This window comes from Pelodiscus sinensis, chromosome 1, assembly GCF_049634645.1.
Source record: "Pelodiscus sinensis isolate JC-2024 chromosome 1, ASM4963464v1, whole genome shotgun sequence".
Lineage (NCBI taxonomy): Eukaryota > Metazoa > Chordata > Testudines > Trionychidae > Pelodiscus > Pelodiscus sinensis.
This window is the reverse complement of record NC_134711.1, coordinates 181,867,082-181,883,892: the sequence shown is the minus strand read 5'-3', so window position 1 is coordinate 181,883,892 and position 16,811 is coordinate 181,867,082. Positions and strand designations below refer to the sequence as shown.

General features: G+C 40.4%; 1 protein-coding gene across 6 annotated transcripts in view; it reads left to right on the top strand.

Annotated features, from left to right (window-relative positions):
- The window catches only part of TIAM1 (TIAM Rac1 associated GEF 1), a 289,451-nt gene that overhangs the window by 233,197 nt on the left and 39,443 nt on the right, over window positions 1-16,811 (top strand). For all 6 annotated transcript variants that reach the window (XR_012897942.1, XR_012897941.1, XM_075910641.1 and 3 more), the window contains 2 exons: window positions 2,173-2,259; window positions 10,647-10,871. Coding sequence is in view for 4 of the 6 variants with exons in the window: in XM_075910641.1 (XP_075766756.1) it covers window positions 2,173-2,259; window positions 10,647-10,871 (312 nt within the window). In the remaining 2 variants the exon portion in view is untranslated. The remainder of the gene's footprint in view (window positions 1-2,172; window positions 2,260-10,646; window positions 10,872-16,811) is intronic.

The window sequence follows — 16,811 nt, the reverse complement described above, 5'->3', positions numbered from 1 at the left end:
AGATTAAATGAGCTGGCTGAGGCAAAGGCAGACAAACCCTGCTCCCCAAGCAGAATGGTTCTGAGAAACTGTTCTAAGGCCTGGTCTATACTGCACTACACAATTAAGTCAACATAAGCTGCATTGCCTCAACGTACCCATGGAAGTGTCTTCACTTGAGTTTGACTCCCACCAACATAAGTGCCTCTCTGTGTCATTTTAGTAACACTATCTCCCTGAGCGGCATACACATAATTAAGTTGACACAGTGTCAGTGTAGACACTGCATTGCTGGCATCGATTGTTACAGGCCTTCAGAAGCCATCCTACACTGACAGCACAGTCGATACAAGTGCTTCTGATGGGGCTGTGCTCTGCCGATATAAGGAGCCAAGCATGCACACAGACAAGCAATTTAATAACTGCAGTGTCTGTATGCCAGTATAAATTAGGTCAACATAATTTCATAGTACAGACATGGCCTAAGGTAAAGGCTACAGCTGAAGGTGTCCATTTTCATCAAGTTTTTTATGGAAGGGGACAATATAGCTCATTAACAGCTCACAAATATCTCGCCAATATCTTGGTCCAAACACATCTTTCAAGAGCCATGTTTTATGCTATGTTTTCACTGCCATGTTCACTGTGGTTATCTAAACTTGAGTATATGCCTCTGGAGTTGGTCTAGCTTGAGCACACACTGCAAAATAACATTTGAGCTGTTCAGAGTGATTGGATTAGCAGCTGGCATGTTCTGCTAAGTTCTGTACCCTCAGTGGGTCAGTTCCTACAAGTTAAATGCACTCCTACACTTGAGTTCAGGGGTAATTTTTGAGCAGATGGGACTTGAACTAACTCTGCCATGAAGTCGAGCCAATAGTTACTATTTCTTTTTTCTTGGCCATTCTTCAGTTTATTCAGAATTTCTTCCCCACAAACCTTGGTGCATGAAGTAAGCTGGACACATTCCATTTATATTCCAAGTTGAGTTCCCAAATAGGCTGTTAAATGATAAATGGCTGCATGCCACAGGCCTGTGGGCTGGCTCCTGTTGTTTTTAATGATGAATGAAAGAATAACATGCCGTCCATAAAGCATCGCCGTGAAGGAAGTTATAGAGTCAGAATAGGTTTCCAGAACATCTGCTTCCTCTTGACTGGCAGCTGATTGCATGTCAAACAAGCATCTCGTCTCTACAGATTCATAAAAGTTTTCCTTGAGAAAAGAATAAACTACTGCCTGAGGCAAGGAAGTTTCAGAAAAGTAAATATCCTTTTAGATAAGTGTCAACAGTAATAATAAAATACATTTAATTTTATACACACATTAAAGCTAACATTATGTTAAACCAAGTAATGGATAAAGAAAATCACCAATATTAAATACAGTAATGTCATTTGCATACTTAAAATTAATTCTGTGTCAGTGTTTCCATTATAAATTTCTGGTTGGCACATTTATAACTTAGCCATAAAAATTGCACTGAGACTTAGTGAATAGCAAATCATGCCGGCAGCAGCTGAGGAAAAAAAAAGAAAGAAAGAAAGAAAAGGCAGCATTTTACAAACCAGTACAGCCCAGGAAATTCAACAACTAAAATGCTGACATTCTGCTTGAATGGGCACTATTATGCCTTGTGTGAATTAAGAACAGTGTGTCAACCATAACTCTGAATTTCCTGGCCTTTATTGGTTTGGGACACAAACCATAACATTGTATACATTTTGTCTGCAAATATTCAACTTCTTGAAGTGAACATTTGTGGCAAGACATTTTTAAGTGCATTTCAACAATTTATAGCTGTGTTTTCCCCACATAAAACTTAAAAGATTTATGTAAATGTGAAAATTCAGTTTAGCTTTAAGTAACTTTATAACTTTTTAGTAATTTTCCTTTTTAGTTTTTTTAAGCTTTAATACTATCCTCCTCCCCCTGAAAAATTGGTCCCTAGTTCTGTAAAGCCTATTACTCACATGGGTACTCCTTACTCACATAAGTAGGCTTCTTGACTACTCCTATGAAAATACATGCATGAGAAAAGGATGTTTGCAATAGGATCGGGTTCTGCTTTATCAAGGGTTTTGCGTATTGTGGAAAAGAGTGCTTTCACATATAGAGCATGAGAGGTTTCTTATGTTTTTCCTACAACTAATTCGGAAGTCGTTTTAATTGTGTCACTGGGTATTTCTGTAGGCTTTTCTGTCTCCTCGGTGGAAGAAGAAGGGTTTCGTCGGCTTTATGTGAATCGTGTAAAAGAGACAGGACTGGCTTTCAAAAAAGGTAAAAGATGCTGGAATTTAAAATAGTCTCATTATTTTTGGTATTACAGTAGTCCGTCATGGACCAGGAGGACCCCATTGTGCTAGGTGTTGGACAAACAGAATGAAAAACCTATGCCTGTCCCAAAGAGCTGTTTGGAAGGACCCAAGATACCTTAGCAGATGTCTATCTCCCCGTCCAACCTACTAAAAATGATTTGGGTTTGACTACACCAGTGGTCTCCACCCTTTCCATGCCCAACATCACTTTTTGAATTTAAGGGCAAGCCAGGATCTACCCTGCTCCTTCACTGAGGCCCCGGCCCTTCCTCAAAGCCACACCACACTCACTTCATCTCTCTCTCCGTCTCACTTTCCCGCACCTTCACTTTCACCCTGCTGGGGCAAGAGATGGGGTTCAGGAGGGTGTATGGGCTCAGGACTGGGGCTAAGGGATTTGCGTGCAGGAGAGGGTGAGGGGTGCCAGATCTGGGAGGGAATTTGTGTGCAGGAGGATGTTTGGGCTTGGTGGAGTGTTGGGGAGCAGGAGAGGGTACAGGGTGCTGGATCTGAGAGGTCTGGTCTGGGGCAGGGGATAAGGGGTGCAGGAGGTGTATGGAGTGCCTGAAGTTGGGGTGCAGCTTCCCAATGGGCAACACCTACTACAGGTGGCTCCCGATGGGTTAAGGCAGGCTTCCTGCTTGCCCGTGCTACTCCCAGAAGGGGGTCAATGTCCCCATGTGTGGCACTAGGAGCAGGAGACCGGGGGAGCACGTGAGTCTGTGCACTTCCCTCCCTGTTGACACCACTCCTTATGCTCCCATTGGCTGCAGTTCCCTGTTCATGGCCAATGGGCATGACTTGTAGAGACCCAAAGCCTACATATATATATTTTTAAAGTTACCATATGGCTAATTACTCCAGGTTAGGTATTTTAGAGCTCACTACTCAAAGAATTAAATTTAAGTGTAAGAGAAATAAAAATTATGAAATGTACAGAGCAGTCAACACACTGAAATAATGAACTCTGAAAGAATAAAATTACAGAGACTATCTGTGCAATGCAGAAATACCAGGTAGTAACAACCACAATAATGCAAGTATGTGATTGGAGGTGTGTGTGAAAGAGACTGTAGTATGTATGTATGTATGTATGTGTGTGAGAGAGAGACACTGAGCTGGCTACTGGGTAAATCTCAGAAACAGTGCATTGCCTCTGGCATTCAGCCTTTAGAATTGACTTCAGACCACAGCAGTTTCCAGTCCTCCTGTCCTGACCCAGACTGTGTCTCCTGTGACAGGAGGAGGGGAGGGAGGGGGAAGAGACTATCGGCGTGAGGGTACGGCTAGACTACAAGTTTTTGTTGGAAGGTATTTTGCGTACCTTTTTCCGATTCTTCTTTGTTGGAAGAGGCTTTTCTGACATTTGGCCCATGTAGACTATGCCAAATGTTGGGGAAAAAAACCTCTTTCGGAAGCCCCCTTCTCCCTTGTAGAACGAGGAATATAGGGGCTTCCGAAAGAACTCGTTTGCTTTTCTGCAAAAAAAAGGGGAAGAGCAAATGCGTTGCCTGGATGCGGCAGAGTTAAGGTATCCCGAGACACACTCTCCCTCCCACCCAGCGCAGTCTAGCTGTACCCTGAGAAAGAGAGAGAGACAGACAGACAGTGTGAGCTGGCTGCTGAAGAAATCTCAGCGAGTGCACTGTCTTTTTAAGAAATGCAGACAGTTTCACATTCCTGGAGTGCTCTGATTCTGAGCCAGTTAGTCTTGCCTCCCTCTTTCTTGCTTTATGGGATGGGGTAGGGCGACTCCTTGACATCAGTGCCTCCCTCTCCTTCCCCGCTCTGCACAGCCAGTAGGAGGGGCCCCTCTCAGGAGCAGCTGCAAGAGAGAGCTACAGGGGTGGGCGGGAGGAGCACCTGAACACACACCACTGGCTATGGAGCTGTGCTCATGAACAAGCCTGCCTTCCAGCAAGAGATTGTGATGACTGGGAGAGTCTCCAGGATCGACCAATCGATTGCCACCAATGGGTTGGTGACCACTGGACTACAGTATACGTGTAGTCACTTTTCATTCTGAATTGCTTTTGTGCCCATCTGTTGTCTCACATCACAAGATCACCCTGTACCGCAGCAAGAAAGACAAGTGATCCATAGAGCTATTCTAGAACTGATACTAAGAGATGAAGAAACAAAATAAATGGCACCATCTTCACTCCTGTGGCTGAGCTTAATGTGTCTAATTTTGCTTTCACCCATTTCAGGAAGCATGGGTGCTCTGAACCCCGGATGTAACAGAGCTGATTAGGTAGTGAGCTAACCCAAAAGGTGTAATCAGCTAAGTGGATTTCTGTATTAGTTTTGGAGGACTCAGCATCTCCTTTCAGAAACATGAAGATCCTCCACTCCTTTTTCCCATCACTTTTCACTTCCACATAGAAATGACCAGGGCTTGACAAATCCATGTATCTACTCTCCTGTGGCAAGTGATTTCAGCCAGTTGCCCCGTTCACCGGCGGCGCACACATGCGCAGTGCAGTTCCTGCGCATGCATGGTGCTGGGCTGGCGAGTGGATTTCGCCGCGGTTTGTCGAGCCCTGGGAATGACCATCATCTTTCTGGCCAATATGAATGAAGTTTCCTGCAAAGCCCAATAACACTTCTCCTTAGTCAATGCAAGGCAGACAAACAAAAGGCTCTGGAGTTCAATGGTGAGTCAACATACATATAAGGAGTAGGGAAAGGAGGCCTGGGCAGTTGCCCTTCAGCAAATTTGTAAATATCAAGTGTGGCGCCTTGCATTTTAAAGATATTTGAGCAAGATTCTAGATAACAAATCGCACTGTTAATCATAGAATCATAGAACAATAGAACTGGAAGTGACCTCAAGGGATCATCATGTCCAGTCCCCTGCCCTCAGGGCAGGACCAAGCACCAGCTAGATCATCACTGATACATGTCTGTCCAACCTGCCATTTATTTAAATGTTTTTGAGGTTTTTTGCATTTTCAAATATATTGATTTCATTTACAACATAGTATACAAAATGTACAATGTTCACTTTATTACAAATATTTGCACTGTAAAAACCAAAAGAAATGGTATTTTATAATTCACCTAATACAAGTGATATAGTTCAGTCTCTTTAACCAGAAAGTTAAACATACAAATGTAGAATTATATAAAAAAAACCTGTTAAAAATAAAACAACGTAAAACTTATGAGCCCACAAGTCCACTCAGTTCTAATTTTTTTTTTCAGCCAGTCACGCTAACAGACAGATTTGGTTACAATTTGCAGGAGAGAATACTGCTTGCTTCTTGTTCTTTAAAGTGAGAACAGGCATTTGCATGGCTCTGTTGAAGCTAGTATTGCAAAATATAGCCAGTTGTGCTGAAGAGTCATGTGTCTTCATGCTTCAGCCACCATTGCAGAGGACATGCGTCCTTGCTAATGCTGTGTGCTACTCAATAAAAATCCAAAGCCATGCATATTGATGCATGTTCATTTTATCATATAAGACAGATGCCACCAGGAGAAGGTTGATTTACTCTTTTGGTGATTTCGGTTTGTTAGTTTCCACATCACTGTTGTTCTTTTAAGACATCTGAAAGCATACTCCACATCTTTTCCCTCTCAGATTTTGGGAGATACATCAGCTTCTTAAACAATGAGTTGAATGCTGTAGCCATCTTTTGAAATCTTACATTCTTTGTGTTTTGTCAGATTTGCAGTGAAAGTCTTCTTAAAATGAATATGTGCTGGGTTCTCACATAAAACTGCTATCACTTGAAATACATGGCAGAATGCAGGAGTCGTACCGTTCTCCCCTAAGAAATTGAATCACAAATTTAATTAATGCACTGTTTGTTTAATGAGCATCATCAGCATGGAAGCATGTCCTCTGGAATAGTGGCTGAAGCATGAAGGGGCATACATGTTTATCATAAGTGGCACGTAAATACCTTGCAGCGCTGGGTACAAAAGTGTCATCTGTTCTCACTTTCAGGTGACAATGTAAATAAAAATTGGGCAACATTATCTTACATAAATGCAAGCAAATATGTTAGTGCTTGTCTCCACTATGCTTGAGATTGACAGTGCAGCAATCAATCAATCAATTTATTTGCTTAGACGCAATGTATCGATCTCCAAGTGCACTCCTGTCAATGCAGGTACTCCACTGAGATGAAAAGAGTAGCTGGCATCGACGGGAGAGTAGTCTCCGCTGACCTTACTGCACACAAGTTGCCACAGTAAAGTCACACAGAGTAGATCGATGATGGGGGTTAGTATAGACAAGGCCTTAACAATTGGTTGAACAAGAAGTAGGACTGAGTGGATTTGTTAAAGTTTTACATGGTTTTGTTTTTGAGTGCAGTGATGTAACCCAAACCCCCCTCCCCCACATTTGTAAATGACACTTTCACAATAAAGAAATTGTCCTACAGTATTTGTATGAAATGAATTGAAAAATGCTATTTCTTTTGTTTCTTTTTAACAGTGCAAAGATTTGTAATAAAAATAATAATATGAAGTGAGTACTGTACACTTTGTATTCTATGTTGTAATTACAATCAAAGTATTTGAAAATGTAGAAACATCTAATACATTTCAATTGGTATTCTTATTGTTTAATGGTGTGATTAATACTGATTAATCACAACTAATGGTTTTGAGTTAATTGCATGAGTTAACTGTGATTAATGGACAGTCCTACTCTTTCAATTACAGTAATCTTAGTTGTTAGCCAAAGTAATAATAGGCAAAGATATTGAGAGAGACGTGTGTTTAATGTTTAAAATTGATGATGTCCCTTAAATACACAATGAAATAGTAAGATAATTGACTTTCTTTATCAAATAATGATGTTTCATCCCATGTGAGGAGAACCAAGGTTAGAAAGAGACTATAAAGCCTCAGCTGCAGCATTAATGGTCACAAGCATATTAATTTGGTAACACTGAGAAGGGCATTAGTTAGCAGAAAAGAACCGGAATGCTAAATGCTTGACCTGGTTTGTTCTTGTTTAGACTATGATTTTGTGGTCCATTTATTTTGAAGCTGTTCTCATTTGTTTCATTTTATTCTGTTAGTTTTTCAAATGGGTCAGTGCAAGTGCAAGTTTTAATCCTACAAAAATAATGGCAATGGGAGGCAAGTGGTGAATATTATTAGCAGGGCTGGTCAAATGATGGGAATTTTTGGACAATTGTTTCAATTTTTCATCAATAAGTTTTGAATTATGCAACTTACGGACCAGCTTATTATTGTTGTAGTTTTTATATCTATATGGAGCACAAGGCTGCAGTATCTGGTCACAATTCTATACATTGAGGCTATTTCTGTATTGCAGCTGGGGTGTGTTTCCCAGCTCAGATAGACAGATATACTCAAACTTTGCTTGACCTAGCATGCTAAAAATAGCAAGATAGCACAGGCAGCAGTGTACTAGCCACCTGAGTACAAAACCACCTGAAGCACGTGGGTACATACTTAGGCAGCTAGCCCAAATTGTCCCCGGTCCAACCCTAGCTACTCTACTACATTCAGTGCGTGAGCACAGCTAGTGTTCGTCTGCATGCCTGAGCTGGGAAACACCCTCACAGATGCAATGTAGACATTCCCTTTGAAGTATCTTTTTGTTTCCCCCTAAAGAAGAACAAAGATTCCACATCCTCCTCCAGCATCCCGCTCCACTGCACCAATGTAAAGCTGCTTACTTAAGCAGAATCAAATCTGGGCAACTTATTTCCTGGAGGATGCAGCTGGATTCACAGCTCAGTTCTTAGGGGAAGTCTTGCTAAAAGAGCTGAGTCTTGCATCCTGCCCTCATGATGGCCAGTCTCACGTCTGCATGATCTCCTGCAGAGAGAATTCTGCACTTGAGTGGCCTCCACCAAGAACAGCCTGTCTCCTGACCCTGCAAGTTCCCTCTCCATCAGCCTGAGCACCTTGTCAAGTGCTGCTGGCACACAAAGTTGTGGAGCAAGAGGTGATTTTTGCAGATGAACAGGCTGGAGATTGGCAAGGGTTATGAAGAGAGAGACCAGGATCTTGAAATCAGCCCAATAATGGATAAGCAGCCAGTGCTAAATATTATTTACTGTGATATGCTCAAGTCGGTCTGCTCTGCCAAATGAGTCTGCCATGTGTTAGATGAGCTTTCTTTTTTGAGTGACTTCCAGGGCCAGCCCAAGTTACAGCATGTTGCAGTGACCTAGCCTAGCTGCATTAATCAATGTACTCAGTCCCTCAGAACAGATCACTGTGATGTATTTCAGTCTGGGTTGATCCAGGAAACCTCCTGGTAATGAAAACTGGTCCAGCATGCAGCTGGCAACCAAGATGTACCAACTCTCTGTTTTGAGCGAGGTCCCATTCTTCACTGGATCTATCATCACTACCTCTGTCTTTTCTGGGCTGAGCAAGAGCCAGCTGTTTTCTCTTCAGCTTCTTATTTCCCTTAGGCACTGGGACTATTGCTAATGCCCAACATTGGATAAATACATGAATAAATTTCCAAGCAATAAATTTTGCATAAAAGGGTTTGTGTGACCAGATATGCTGCTGCCGCTGCTGTTGTTGTTCTTTGCATCAGGGAGGAATCAAAATAAAGCCCTAAATCCAATTCTTTTTCAGTTAGGGACATTGCCCTTTTTCCTTTGCTATAGTAATGGCTTGCCCCTTTCAATAAAGTGCTTGTCAGTGTGAAGAAAATTAGATAAATGATGTAGCTAATACTGCTATATAAAGAGAGTGGCAATGATTCAGTTACATGTGTTCAGGTGACTTTATCACACTGTGAGAACACAAGGTACTTCAGTTCTGCCAGATAGGAGAGCTATTAATAGTTGATGGGAAGAGACAACACAATGCTCAAACCAACCAGTAAATCTTCCCAGTTTGTGTCTATTGGAAAAAGCAGTTTTCAGTCATAAAATGGCTTTTGCTACTGCAGAAATGGAAACGGACACTAGGAAAGGCAGAACTGAGGAAATGCCCCAAAACACCATTTTCCCCCTTTGACTGAGCTTTTTTGTATCTGCTTTTTACTTCCCTACTTATCAGCCTAAGACGTTTGGCTGGTAATCCTCCTCCTCTCCCTTGTCTATATTATAGTCACTAGTTTACAATTACTGAGCGCTAGATGGTGACTCACCTTTGGTGGGCAGGGATACAAGAAGTTTTTTGCAGCATCCAGGTGGAGTCCTCCTACACAAAACCAGACTACTAGAAATCTAGAAGAGGAGTTCCCAGTGCAAAGAGTCATGGCCACCTTGTTTTTCCCGTATTGCTAAAGGGGAGGTGCCATACTAACTAGATGGGAGGAATATGCTTGGGGATGAGAATTCCTAGTACTGAAAAACATGAGATTCCCCGATCTAAGAAGAACTATGGCGCTAATTTCCTTGAAAGGGTCAGGTCATGATTTTGCCTCTTTCCCAAGCAGTCCTCTGCATTGATGTACAGAGATGGGCCACTGTGGGAGAAGCAAATTCTGCATTCTGTTAAAATGTATAAGCATTCTGCAGTCTGTTAAAATATATAAGGGTCCATTTAGTCCTGTGCTTTCCCAGTGCCACTGGGCACAATGGGGAAATTTATACCTGGTTTATCATGATGACTGAACTCCTCCGTAAGTGGTCACTGTTACTTGTTGTCTTATACCTGCCCCTACAATGTAACCACTGAAGTAAAATCACAATCGTGCCTTAAACAATTTCTAACAGACACCCTTGGATAAATTACTCTATTTAGTGATGAGAACTGTGATGCCTGAAAGCTTGGAAGTCTGACTTCCTTGGCACAATTTACTTTAAAGTTAAAAATGTTTTAGTATTGATGGGTAAACATTGGACAAGCGGATATTGAGGAATTAATTGATGTCTTAATTGTATGATCAGTTCTCCCTCATTCTAACCCCGGCTCATGCTGAAGCAGGAAAATATATTCCTGCTTACACTCTTCTCATGCTCCTATTCCTTCTTCAGTAATCTGGAAAGCTTTAGAAGTCTGTATCTGTTCTGTGTATGGTATGTCTCCTAGAAAATTATATCAAGAAAAAGTTGGTTTCTTCACTCACAAAGGGTGTCCAATGGAAATCTATGAATACACTGTAAATGTAGTATGTGGTAACAACAAGCACAGTGATATTATGGTGCTGAGAGGCTGTAGAAAACTCACATCAGAACAAAAATCAGCATCCATCAGTGATCCCTTACCATCCATCATGTTTCTGCAGTTGGGAATCATAATTGTTTTTTCATGTCTAAACATCGCAGTTTGTTTATTCCATGTCTATTAATATTCCCACAGCACTTCATACAGACACACACTGAGGTCTTTGAGGAACACAGAATCTCACTATGTGATACTCACTTGTTACTTTCTATTTTACAGGTCTTAAAGTTGGTGATGAAATTATTGAGATTAACAAAAGAGTAGCTGAAGACCTGGACTCAACCAGACTGAAAGATGTCCTTATTCAGCCTTCACTGTGCCTTACAGTGCGTACTTATCCTGAGATAGAGGAAGGGCAGAAATTAATGCAGCCACCACCACGTCGCATGGAAAACCAATCTGACTTGAGTGACAGTGCACTTACATACATCGGCAGCAACCAAGGTATCAATGTCCACTGCGGAAATTAAAATAAGATGGTTCCAGTTTGATTCCATCATACGTCAGGGTAACTATTTTAACCACAATGGAGTTACTCCTGATTTACACCAGTGTGAAATGAGAATCGGGCCCTAAATGTTGTAGTTAGATTATCAACAGGAGCTGCACTGTCCTGGGAATTTGCAACATGACCTGTGTTTACAATAAATTGCAACCACTAATTCCCTATCTAGGCAGTGATTTGGTAGATATTTTGTCAGAGAAATGTGTGAGTTTTTAAATATGTATATACCCCAAACCAAAAGTCACTATGGAGTGTATTTATTTGTTTGATTTTTTTTTTCAGCAGTTCATTTAAAAATGTGTTTAGAATAACATAAAAAGGAATGGCTTTTCTATGTTCTTTCTTTCCTGCTCTGGAAAAGGCAAACATGATTTTTTAGATGCCTAAAAACTGACCATGTTCCAAACTATCAGGCTATGTCTACACAGCAGGGCAAAAGCTGAATTAAGATACACAACTTCATCTATGTCAGTAGTGTAGCTGAAGTCGAAATAGCTTAATTCAGCTTTTGGCACTGTCTATGCAGCAGGAAGTCGAAGGAAGAACACTCATTCCTTTGACTTTCCTTACTCCTCATGAAATGAAAGTTATAGGAGTTAGAGTAAGAAGTTCTCCAGCTCGACATTATTTTGAAATAGTGGCTTGCTATGTAGACACGCATTTTGTTATTTCAGAATAACATCAGTTATTCTATAATAAAGCGGCTGTGTAGACGTACCCTCAGCTAGCAAGTAGAATACAAATAGGCATCCACAGCTGCTGAATTATTGGTTTTAAAAAGCAGTTGTGAGAATGAGATAGGGATATTCATAAACTCCATGCCCAAAATTTTTATAATTGTCCACAAGATGTCACCATTACACACATAAAATCACTTAATTTTCTTTCTTGAAGTAAGAGCATCTTGAGCTCAGTTTAAGTAAATTACTACCCTTCCAGTGCAGGGCCTATTGGTCATAGGAAAGGCTGCAACCCTGTTGTCAAATTTTTCCCCATAGTAGGAAAATTGGGAAGATGGGTATGGTTTTCCCTTTATTTCATTGTTGCTGACAGAAGAGGAGGATTATCTCAATTTAAATTAGAGGAAGCAACAAAACAGCATTTCAGCAGATGGTTCAGAGGTATTTACAGAAGTTTCAGTAATATTATTTTACCTTGTTAACATGCTTGCAATTGCCATATAAAAAGACGCATTTAAAGCATGGTATTAAAAATGTTTCAAACAAACAAAAAAACATTCTAATTGAGATGGATTAAAGTGGGAATACAATTTGGGACTCAATTCAAAGGGTGTTGAGGCAAGTATTTAGATCTGCTCCATCAATTTTAATCTTTTTAGACACCAGTGGAAGAAGGTATGAAAGGGTATTCCAAAGCTCTTACTCTTTTAACCCCTGTTCATTATTTGTTTTTACTATCAGAAACTGGATTGAAATGTAATTTAAAGTGAGGTTCATTTTATTATTATTTCTGAGATTATAGCTCTCTCAGATTTTTGGTTTCAGCTCTGTGACTTCTTGTCCAATGCAATCAAGTGCAAAATACCTATTGGCCTATTTATTGTATGTATCCTAGCTGATTATTGCCAGCTTGGCTGACTGGAAAAATCTGCTCAGTAATTTCTATCACATGCTTTATTTATAGCATGTAGGCTTATATTTCTGTACTGAACCAAAAGAAAATCCACCTAACATTCAAGTTTAACATTATTGTGTTCATAATCTGGCTGAGCCATTGTGCTTATGTGGCTTTAGACTCTATACTTCATTGGAGCAATTTATTTGCATGTCACACTGGGAGTATGGGATGGAACTTTTACCAAAGATGCTTTGGTAGACAATTCTGTTTATTAGGTCACTATTTTAGATTCTGAACCTTTTAGGAAGCCTTTTAAAATGTTGATATTTTTAATTGGTGTATGTTGGGCATGAGAGGTGTTAATAGAAAACCAAATTAAAATCCAGTTGGACCTACTGCCTCACAACAACTTTTTTTTTTTTTTTTTTTTTTTTTTTTTTGTGATTCATTAGGCTTACTAAGATTTTGATGGATAGCAAGAAATACATATTATCCCATAAGGGGTTCTGTATGCCTGTTACAGAACGACAAAGATTTCCTTCTCTCACCTTTTAATTTTTCTCCCAGATCCTAATGTTCTGTGCTCCCACTGCTGCTATTATAACTGAGTTTGAGAAACATCTGCATGCTAGGACTCCCTCTGGAGACCCTCAACATTTAGATAAAATGACCCAAGAATAGTGTTTTCCTTTGCAACACCCAACTTCATTCATGCCAGTAAACGAAAGAATGGGGAATAGAAATCCAAAGGTAGTTCTCCCACACCCAGCATACAGAATTGCCACTAAGTTAGTAAGATCCCCCAAACCTTATTTTTTTATCCATAATTTCTTGAGGCATTCCCTTTATGAATAGCTAAATAGCAATATACAGGATATGATTGAAACAATATAATGAACCACCAGGCAGGGGCAGTTATTGCAGTGTATTGAAATAACTGTTGTAAGAACAATCAACATTACTGAGTTTAACTACCAGCAGATAACCTTATTAAAGCAGTCATTGAGTTTGGCAGCCTAAGACTTTTGAAATACTGTAAGCACATGCATTGTGTGACTGTTCATTAAGATGTAAATGAAAGATTGCTGTCTGTATTGGGTAGGAGTGTTTATGCTGCAGGAAAGAGATTAAAGTGGTGTCTTGTGAATAACAGGAAAAGAAACCCTGATATCTATAAAAGGCATGATATTTGTTGGCTTATGGTGAGAAGTACTTGTGGGCTGCATTTCACACTGCTTATAATGGATAATCATAATGGACAAACATAAGATGCTTAAAGCAAACACATGATATTTTGCACATTTCCCCTTTTAAAAACTGATATTTTAGGGGATTTCAGAATTTTGCTAGGTGTTTGGAAAGGGAATTGGGAAGTAGTAAAAGTTGATGGACTAAGCTGTAGAAATGAGAGAGGCTCCGCACAGATTTAATTTCTAAGAAACCAAAAACTTCCACAAATGCATTCCAGTGGCATCTATCTAACTCCATTAAAACCACACCTTTTCAAGATAGAGACCTTAGATTTTTCAGCACAGGGGAGATAGGCCTCCCTGAGAACCTCAAGCATGAACCTGCTCTCAGCAATTTTGAACATTTTAATGTACACTTGATTCTCTACTGATTTCTACAGGTTGGTGTAAGTTGGAGCCAAACCAGCAGGGTCATGATTTCTGAATTTGGTTCAGATGTAATTCAGGGTGGTGAAAACCTTGCAAGTGTGAAAGAAGGGTTGATGAGATGAGATTTTGGCACTTTTGAACTCAGGCCCAAAGCCTAAATGAGACTTAGCCTGCCCTACCATTACCACGCTTCATTTGCATAATTAATTAGGAGCTGGTTTTGCGCAAGAGGTTTTTGCTCCAGGGCTGTCTGTCCTCATTTTTTCAGGAAGAATGGCTTTTGCACAAGAGGGGTTTTTTGCACAAAAAGATGCTTTGTAGACGGTGCCTTTTTGCGCAAAAACCTCTTGTGCAAAACCAACTCCTAATTAATTATGCAAATGAAACGTGGCCATGTGCTAATCCGCACTTCATTTGCATAGGCTTTTGTGGAAGAGGGAAGCTGTATAGACATAGCCAGTGTGTTTTTTTCCTTTCATTTTGGTTTTCTTCCTTGTTGCTTTCATTGCTAATTGATAGGTTAGTCTTTCAGTAGTTTATATAATGTAGATACCTGCACACCATAAAGAATAATACAGACTGATTATATCTAGAAGCTGCTATTTGTGCAGGTGGACCCTTGTACCTGTTTGATGCACCACTGATGTTCATAGGCCCTAGACATGGCAACAGGGGTCTGTCCATGTTCATCTGATTTGCAGGATTGTGCCAACCTTGAATAAACTTATATTTAGGAGTTAATGGGAAAAAAGTTAAAATCTAGACACAAATACTCTGCTTCTCCAGAATGTTTGTGTTACGGCACAAAATTCTACTGCAGCAGCACTCAAAGTAGCTTATGATTTAGGACGATTTTCCTGTCTCTGGTGCCATTTATTCCTTGCTGAGTACTGTTAAATTATTCCTGTTAGGGACAGTTTTTATCCTGGGCTCAAAAAGGTGCTTCTGGAAAGCAGATGAGTGCCTTTGGAATTGTGTGAGATCCATGAATTGCATATATAAATAATTGAGGATATTTCTGATGTACCTTCATTCTCTCTTCTAGTTAAAATGCCATGACTGTTCTTCCTCCTGTCAGATAGCTAGAAAGCTAATTTATGTGAAATTTGGCTTTCCAAGAGGCATAAGTAGAGCCCTACCAAATTCACAGTCCACATTGGTCAGTTTCACAATCATAGATTTTAAAAATAATAAATTTCATTATTTCAGCTATTTAAATTTGAAATTCCATGGTATTGTAATTGTTCAGGACAGATACAGGACCTGACCCAGAAAGGAAGGAAGAGGGGAAGGAGTTGCAGGGTTATTGGGGAGGTTGCAATACTGCTACCCTTACTTCTGTGCTGCCACTGCTGGCAGTGGGACTGATATCAGAGCTTGACAGCTGGAGAGCAGTGGCTGCTGGCTAAGATACCAGTTCTGAAGGCAGCGCCACTGCCAACTGCAGCACAGAAGTAAGGATGGCATGAGTATGGTGTTGCCACCCTTATTTCTGCGCTAATGCTGGTGGGGGGCTGCCTTCAGAGCTGGGTGCCTGGCCAACAGCTGCCACCTCTAGCAGCCTAGCTCAGAAAGCAGCAAACATCCTGCCTCCAAATAACCTTGTGATTCCTCCCCAAAAATTCCTTTTGGATCAGGACTCCCAATTTCTGAAATGCTGGTCTCTCCCATAAAATCTATATAGTACACGGTAAAAGCACACACAAGACCAGATTTCACAGTCTGTGACATGTTTTTCCTGACTATGAATTTGGTAGAACTCTAGGCACAAGACAAGTTTACTTACATTTCTGTTCATAGCTGCATGAGTCAAAAGCACTGCTCCTGCACACCTTTGGCAATGTCTTCACTATGCAGGAATGTCGAATTAAGATACTCAACTCCAGTTATGTTAATAGCTGGTGTTGATGTACCTTTATTTGAGTTTCCACGCAGTCTCCACAGCCGGAGGTCGATGGGTGCAAACGCTAAATTGAACTCTGGAAGATCGATTGCGGCAGTGTCAATCTTCTGCATAGTGAAGGCATTGCCTTAAGTATATGAACAGTTGTGTTGACTTTGATGGGACTACTCTTGTGTAAACATTTAAGCATGCGCCTCAGTGTTTGGTGTTTTGGGCTGTACCTGCGTAGGAATCTTTATGGGCTGTTGTATCAAAAATGTAGTTCTAAGATTGCCAAGATACAGATTAATTCAGTTACTTTATAATGTTGCATTCAGAAAGATGCAATTGTCAATTAATAGCATAACTTAAAAAATTCCTGCAAAAGTATTTTTGATTCTGCCATTGAGAGAGAAACTTGATATAAAACTAATTTATTAAAATCTTCCAATACAAGACTGTTTGAAGGAAATGTTAACTAAGGCCTTGATCCTGCAAAGACTTACTCACATGCTTAACTTTATAAGCAGTTCCACTGACGACATTGTGACTACTTGTATATAAAGTTAAGCACAGGCCTTTGTCAGGTTGGAGCTTTATAAACCCTGATTTCAACAGAGAATTTGGCCTTAACTCTGCATCACCTTTTGTGGCCTCTAGCTTCAACCCATAACACTACGTGATTGGTGTTTATAATAGGGATGAGAATGGCTAACTGGTTACTCGGTAAGCATTACCAGGTATCAGTTAACTGGAGCCTGGGAGCAACCCTATGCCTGCAGCCTGCCATGAGTGGAGGT